General features: G+C 47.9%; 1 protein-coding gene across 8 annotated transcripts in view; it reads right to left on the reverse strand.

Annotated features, from left to right (window-relative positions):
• The window catches only part of LOC105495739 (tetratricopeptide repeat domain 28), a 715,636-nt gene extending 710,146 nt beyond the window's left edge, over positions 1 to 5,490 (reverse strand). For 3 of the 8 annotated variants that reach the window (XM_071080886.1, XM_071080882.1, XM_071080881.1), the window contains exon 1: positions 5,272 to 5,471. In XM_071080886.1, the coding sequence (XP_070936987.1) occupies positions 5,272 to 5,373 (102 nt within the window). In that variant the 5' untranslated portion in view covers positions 5,374 to 5,471. Of the gene's footprint in view, positions 1 to 5,271 lie in introns of all 8 variants that reach the window. The other 5 variants (XR_011614279.1, XM_071080893.1, XM_071080884.1 and 2 more) reach the window with 3 other exon arrangements.
• Positions 5,491 to 8,312: the final 2,822 nt, after the last annotated feature.

The raw sequence follows: 8,312 nt of genomic DNA on the forward strand, positions 1-8,312 counted from the left end.
CTTACACTTAATTTCAAAACCTATTACCAAGCTACAGTAATGAAACAGTGTAGTACTGGCATAAAGACAGAAAGAAATACTGGTCAAGAGAACAGAACTTATAGTCCAGAAATGAAACCTTATATATATATTCAACTGATTCTCAAAAAAGACGTGAAGACCATCAATAAAGGAAAGGACACTCTTTTCAATATATAGTGCTGGAAGAACTTTTTGTATTCATATACAAAATAATGAATTTGGACCACACACCACACACACCTCACATCACACACAAAAATTAAATCAAAATGGATCAACAACCTAAATATAAGGGCTAAAAGCATACAACTCTTAGAAGAAAACATAGAGGTAAATCATAGGGATAAATCTTCATGACCTTAGATTTGGCAATGGCTTCTTAGACATGAAAACAAAATCATGAGCAACAAAGAAAAAACAGATAAGCTAGACTTCCTCAAAATTAAAAACTTTTTTGGCATCAAAACAACATTATCAAAAGAGTAGACCGGGTGTGGTGGCTCACGCCTGTAATCCTAGCACTTTGGGAGGCAGAGGCTGGCAGACCACTTGAGCCCAGGAGTTCCAGACCAGCCTGGGCAACACGGCAAAACCCCATCTCTACAAAAAATACAAAAATTAGCCGTCCCTGTAGTCCTACCTGCTCAGGAGGCGGAGGTGGGAGGATCAATTGAGCCCCGAGAGGTCCAGGCTACAGTGAGCTGTGATCCCACCACTGCACTCCAGCCTGGGCGACAGAGTGAAATCCTGTCTCAAAAAAAAAAAAAAAAAAAAAGTAAAAAGAGACTCATGCCTCTTTTATAGGTGCAGTGGCTCACATCTATAATCCCAACACTTTCTGGGAGGCTGAGGTGAGAAGATCTCTTGAGGCCAGGAGTTCAAGACCAGCCTGGGCAACATTTCGAGACCCCTTATCTACAAAAAATTTTTAAATATTAGCCAGGTGTGGTGGCATGTGCTTGTAGTCTTAAACAATTATCATATGACCCAGATAGTCTATTCTTTAGGGATATACTCAAGGGAAATGAAAATATGCATCCACACTAAAATTTGTACACAAATGTTCAGAGCAACATTATTCATAATAGCCAGAAATCGGAAAAAAAACACGTGCCTATCACCAGAGGAACTGATAACATATGGTATATCCATTCAAAAGATTACTCAGCATTAAAAAATAATGAAGTGCTGATATATGCTACAGCATGGATAAACCTTGAAAACACCGTGCCAAGCGAAATAAGTCAATCATGAAAGACCATATGTAGTAAGATTTCATTCTGTGAAAACCTCTAGAAGAGCTAAACTCAGAGACAGAAAGTAGGCTAGTTATTGCTAGGAACTAGGAAAAAAGGGAATAAGCCATAACTACTAATGGGTACGGGATTTCTTGTGGACTGATGAAAATGGTCTGAAAGTATCTAGATACCTGTCTTGTTTGTGCGATTCTGTGAACAGATATTATAAACCACAAAATTCTGCACTCAAGGGGTTGATTTCATGGTAGATGATTTTATCTCATTTATCTTTATCTCAATAAAGCTTTTTAGGCTGGGCGCGGTGGCTCAAGCCTGTAATCCCAGCACTTTGGGAGGCCGAGACGGGTGGATCACGAGGTCAGGAGATCGAGACCATCCTGGCTAACACGACGAAACCCCATCTCTACTAAAAAATACAAAAAACTAGCCGGGCGAGGTGGCGGGCGCCTGTAGTCCCAGCTACTCGGGAGGCTGAGGCAGGAGAATGGTGTGAACCCAGGAGGCGGAGCTTGCAGTGAGCTGAGATCCAGCCACTGCACTCCAGCCTGGGCGACAGAGCGAGACTCCGTCTCAAAAAATAAATAAATAAATAAATAAATAAAGCTTTTTAAAGACACTTTAAAAAGACATATCTGTATAAGCTACAAAAATAACACACTGAGAGACTAAAGTGCCTAATTTTTCCATTTTTCTTCTTCGGTGCAATCTCAAGTCCAAAAGTCTTGCCTTCCTATATATGCATATTTTGTCCAGTGAAACAAGAAACTCTATTAATTTTATTAGAAAATTTTTAAAAAGCTAGGTGTGGTGGCTCACAGTTGTGCTTCCAGCTACTCCGAAGGCTGAGGCAGAAGGATCACTTGAGGCCAACACTGGGAGTTCAACACTAGCTGGGGCAACATAGCAAGACCCATCTTTAAAAATATTTTTTAGTCAGGTGCAGTGGCTCACACCTGTAATCCCAGCACTTTGGGAGGCCGAGGAGGATGGATCATTTGAGATCAGGAGTTCAAAACCAGACCAGCCAACATGGTGAAACCCCATCTCTACTAAAAATACAAAAATTAGCCGGGCGTGGTGGTGGGCACCTGTAATCCCAGCTACTTGGGAGGCTGAGGCAAGAGCATTGCTTGGTTCAGGGAGGCGGAGGCTGCAGTGAGGCCAAGATCATGCCATTGCACTCCAGCCTGGGCAACAGAGCAAGACTATCTCAGGAAAAAAAAACATATATATATACATATATATTTTTTTTAATAGTTAAAACCCTACTGAAATGAAACCAATAAAATAAAATTCAACTTAATGTAAACAATAGTTACTGAAATATTAATTTTCTTTTTTTTTTTTTTTGAGATGGAGTCTCACTCTGTCGCCCAGGCTGGAGTGCAATGGCCGGATCTCAGCTCACTACAAGCTCCACCTCCCGGGTTTACGCCATTCTCCTGCCTCAGCCTCCCGAGTAGCTGGGACTACAGGCACTCGCCACCTCGCCCGGCTAGTTTTTTGTATTTTTTAGTAGAGACGGGGTTTCACCGTGTTAGCCAGGATGGTCTCGATCTCCTGACCTCGTGATCTGCCCGTCTCGGCCTCCCAAAGTGCTGGGATTACAGGCTTGAGCCACCGTGCCCGGCCTGAAATATTAATTTTCAAACAATTCTATTTTAGCTTTGACTCTGAATAAAATATAAACCTCAATTTCAAAATATCACAAAGATTGGCTGGGAGCAGTGGCTCACGCCTGTAATTCCAGCACTTTGGGAGGACGAGGCAGGTGGATCACTAGAGGCCAGGAGTTCCAGAGCAGTCTGGCCAACATAGGGAAACCATGTCTCTACTAAAAAAATACTTTAAAAATTAGCCGGTCTAGTAATCCCAGCTACTCAAGAGGCTTAGGCATGAGAATTGCTGGAATTTGGGAGGTGGAGGTTGCAGTGAGCGGAGATCATGCCACAGCACTCCAACCTGGGTGACAGAGTGAGACTCTGTCTCAAAAAAATAAAAATAAAAATAAGGCCAGGTGTGATGGCTCACGCCTGTAATCTCAGCACTTTGGGAAGCCGAGGTGGGCAGATCACTTGAGGTCAAGGAGTTTGGGACCAGCCTGGGCAACACAGTGAAACCTCCTCTCTGCTAAAAATACATAAATTAGCTGGGCATGGTGGCGCACCCTTGTTATGCCATCTACACCAGAGGCCGAGGCAGGGAATTACTTGAATTCAGGAGGTGGAGGTTGCAGTGACCCGAGATTGCGCTACTGCACTCCAGCCTGGACGACAGAGTGAGACTCCATCTCAAAAAAAAGAAAAAAATTAAAATTAAAAATTAAAAAAAATCACAAAGACTACAAATACTCAGGTTTAAGCAAACTGCCAACTTTCTTGAATTAACAGTAATTCCTATTTGCTTTGTCAAAAATGTAGATACTTACCTGCCTCAATGGAATGAAATCCTAAAAGCCTAGTGTTCCCAAATGATGAAGAGAAAGAAACATGCATATTTTAATTTAGAATTTTGATTCGGAATTAATTTTAACCTAGTTGGAGTATACATAATCATTTATGTATTTATTTACTCATTTAAGAGACTGGGTTTCGCTGTGTTATCCAGGCTGGAATGCAGTGGCACAACCCTGGCTCACTGCAACCTGGACTTCCTGAGCTCAAACGATCCTCCCACCTCAGCCTCCAGAGTAGCTGGGACTGCAAGTGCACGCTACCACACCCAGCTAACTTTTGCATTTTTTGTGGAGAGAGTCTCGCTATGTTTACCACACTGGTCTCTAACTCCTTGGCTCACTACAGCCTCAAGCCCCTGGGCTCAAGCAATCCGCCTCCCAAAGTGCTGCGATTACAGGAGTGAGCCACTGCACCCGGCCTAGTGGATAGTGCATACTAAGCAACATATACCCTGCTTTTGCCTAGCACATACTGAAAACACGGCATTAAAAACAATCACAAAAGTTAAGCTGGGAGCTGAGAAAAATCACATACTGTAAAATAAATCTGTACTGTAAAATAAATCACATACTGTAAATTAATCTCAAGAAGCTCCTAAAAATGTCTCAAGAACTCCTATGTTGCACTCTCCCTAACAATTTAGACTTTCTACAGATATTTTCTGATCATCTACCGTGTGCCAGGCACCATGTCAGGTACCAGGATGCCATGGTGAGGTACACACAGAACCGGCTCCTGCTCGCAGGAAGCCTACTCTCTAAAACAGTGCTTGCCAAGCTCGCCTGATCACAACTTCGGAGCTTAAGTTCAAAATCAGCTTCTCTGCTTTGGTGAGCCACACAGTCCGTGGCATTTCTATCAGGCGCTCCTAATGATTCCTACGCTCTAACGGGTTTGAGAGGCAGGGGTGCGGGTAAGCTCGAGAGCCCAGAGCCATCCCGTCCAGCGGGGGCCCCACCTCTAAAGTCCATGTCGCTCAGCATCCTTCCCCCTGACTAGTGACTCAAACACAGCCCGAAGCTGAGGTGGGTGGAACGCTTTCCAAAATAGCGCTCTGTGATGAGCCACCGACTGACTTGCTCGCCTCCAGGGACGAAGAGCTCACTCCTCACAAACCCCACCCGGGAAAGGTAGCACCTGAGCCTCCCGGGCTGAGCCGACACCTGTCTCCCCAAGGGTGCCGCCTACCGCTCAGGTAGACTCCAGTCCCCAGGTTCCGCCCCACGGGGGCTGGAGTGAGGGGGAGGCGCCGCACGCATTAGGCGCCGACTGTATACCGACCCCTCTCCATCCCCGTGAGTGCAGGCCAACACCCACACACACCCTCACACACCCACACACACTCTCGCGGAAACTGAGGCAGGCAGGCGGCAGACCAGGTCCCGCCGCCTGACGGCTCGCGGCTGGGATCGAACCCGGACTGCGAGACACCTTCCGCCTCGCAGGCGCTCCTCAGCAGCTGAGGCCCGGCCTCAGCTCCCACCGCTGGAGTTTCACAAAGAAAGTCTCCCGGCCCGAGCCCCTCACGCACTCACCGGCGCCGACGCCGGCGGCGACTCGGGCTCCCGCCGCCTTCGGCTCCTTGCTGGGGTCGGCCCTTGGGTCGGCTCGGGCGCCGGCGGCGGCGACTGCTCCATCCCTACGGGGCCCGGGCCGCGTCCGCCTCGAGCTAACGGTCCCGCCAGCTAGGCGCGCGCGCCGGTTCCGCGCGCCATGTTCCCGCCGTGCTGCGCGCCGCCGCGGCGACCCTCACTGCCCCTCCAACCGCGCGCGCCCCCGCGGGCCCACACACGCACCGCGCACGCGCGCGTTCGCCGCGCCCCCTCCCAGCGCGCCCCGCCTCGCGCCCTCTGGAGCTGGCCGCTGTTCCAGTGTCTCGCCCACCCCCGCCGGGCCCATCCGACTCGGCGGGTGAGCAAGCAGTTCCTCGCTACACACCTCCGCCTGTCTGTCTGCAGAACACCCCGGACCCGACCCCTCGGCCATTTCCCCACACTGCCCCTTTCGCTTCCCCCACGACGCGGGGACTGAGACGAGGGTCCGGGCCAGGAGGGACTTCCCCGCAAGAAGTCCGAGCTAAGGACGCCACTAAGGGGACGGGATCGCCATCGTGGAGGTGTGCAAGCACGTGCTCGCCTCCCAGAGCCAGCCAGACTCAACCGAGAAGCCGAGTTCAAGTCCCACATCTCCACTAACCCTTGCGTGTTAGGGTCAGGGCTTCGGGACTTGTTTCTCCTAAATCTTTTTATTATTATTATTATTATTATTATTATTTTATTTATTTATTTATTTTGAGACGGAGTCTCACTGTGTCGCCCAGGCTGGAGTGCAGTGGCGCCATCTCCGCTCACTGCAAGCTCCACCTGCCGGGTTCGCGCCATTCTCCTGCCTCAGCCTCCCGAGTAGCTGGGACTACAGGCGCCCGCCACCACGCCCGGCTAATTTTTGTATTTTTAGTAGAGATGGGGTTTCACCGTGTTATCCAGGATGATCTCCATCTCCTGACCTCGTGATCCGCCCGCCTCGGCCTCCCAAAGTGCTGAAATTACAGGTGTGAGCCACCGCGCCTGGCCTGTTTCTCCTGAATCTAAGGACTCAATGTAATAATCAAGAGAAAGCCTCAGCACCGCGCCTAGCACTTAGTAGGTAGTGATCAAGAAACAAGACCTCTTAAGTGGTTTTTGATGGTTAAGGACCACAGGTTCTCAAGAAAGGGAAATCTCAATTCAAGTCCCGCCTCCATCTCTTGAAAACTGAGAACCCTTGAGCAAGTCACTTAGAGGAGCCAACGATCCTTGATTTCTGCATGTGCGAAAGGGGAGTGTGGCAGTAGCACTGCACAGGGTTGACTGAGCTTTCAGGGAGATAATGACTGTATGGTCATGCCTCTCTTAATCACGGGATGGTTCTGAGAAATGCCTCCTTAGGTGATTGCGTCATTGTGCAAACAGCAAAGTGCACTTACACGAACCTTGTGTAGCCTTGTATAGCCTACTACACACCTAGGCTGTATGGCTTAGCCTATTGTTCCCAGGCTACCACCTGTACGGCATGATATTTACTGACTATAGGCAATTGTAATACAATGGTAAGTACTTGTGTACCTGAACGTAGAGAAGGTACAGTAAGAGAAGAGTATAAGAGATTTTAAAATGGTACTCCTGTATAGGGCACTTACCATGAAAGGAGCTTGCACGACTGGAAGATGCTGTGGACAAGTCAGTGAGTGTGAAGGCATAGGATCTTACTGTACACTACTGTAGACTTTATAAACACCATATGCTTAGGCTACACCAAAATTTTTTATTTTTTTTTTTTTTTTTTTACTTTTTTTTTTTTTGAGACGGAGTCTCGCTCTGTCGCCCAGGCTGGAGTGCAGTGGCCGGATCTCGGCTCACTGCAAGCTCCACCTCCCGGGTTCACGCCATTCTCCTGCCTCAGCCTCCCGAGTAGCTGGGACTACAGGCGCCCACAACCGCGCCCGGCTAGTTTTTTATATTTTTAGTAGAGACGGGGTTTCACCGTGGTCTCGATCTCCTGACCTTGTGATCCGCCCGCCTCGGCCTCCCAAAGTGCTGGGATTACAGGCGTGAGCCACCGCGCCCGGCGGTCAAAATTTTTTAAAGCTTTTCTTCAATAATAAATTAACCTTAGCTTACTGACATTTATTTAAAAATTTTTGCCAGGCTTGGTGGCTCACACCTGTAATCCCAGCACTTTGGGAGGCCGAGGCAGGCAGACCATTTGAGGTCAGGAGTTCGAGACCATCCTGGCCAACATGGTGAAACCCCCATCTCTGCCAAAAATACAAAACTTAGCCAAGCATGATGGTGTGCACCTGTAATCCCAGCTACTCAGGAGACTGAGGCAGGAGAATTGCTTGAACCCAGGAGGTGGAGGTTGCAGTGAGCCAAGATATTGCCATTGTACTACAGCCTGGGCAATAACATGCATGGAGCTGTCATCTCCTGTGATAACAATGCCTTCTTCTTCCAGATTACTTCCCGAAGGACCTGCCTGAGGCTGTTTTATAGTTAGCTATTTTTTAATGTAAATAGAAAACATACATTCTAAAATTATGAAAAATACTAAATACACCAGAGCCAGGTGCAGTGTCTCATGCCTGTAATCCCAGCATTTTGGGAGGCTGAGGCGGGCAGATCATCTGAGGTCAGGAGTTCAAGACCAGCCTAGGCAGCATGGTGAAACCCAATTTCAGCTACAAATACAAAGATTACCTGGGCGTGGTGGTGGGTGCCTGCAATCCCTGCTACTCGGGAGGTTGAGGCAGAAGAATCGCTTCAATCTGGGAGGCAGAAGTTGCAGTGAGCCAAGATCACACCACTGCACCCCAGCCTGAGTGACACAGCAAGACTCTATCTCAAAAAAATAAACCAGTAACATAGTTGTTAATTATCAAGTATTATATATTGTATGTAATTGTACATGCTATGCTTTTATAGAACTGGCAGCACAGATTTGTTTACACCAGCATCACCAGAAACACAATAATGTGTTACCCTAACATTACAATGGCTACGTCACTAAGCAATAGGAATTTTTCAGCTCCATAATC

Source organism: Macaca nemestrina, chromosome 15 (genome assembly GCF_043159975.1).
Source record: "Macaca nemestrina isolate mMacNem1 chromosome 15, mMacNem.hap1, whole genome shotgun sequence".
In the NCBI taxonomy this organism is placed as follows: domain Eukaryota; kingdom Metazoa; phylum Chordata; class Mammalia; order Primates; family Cercopithecidae; genus Macaca; species Macaca nemestrina.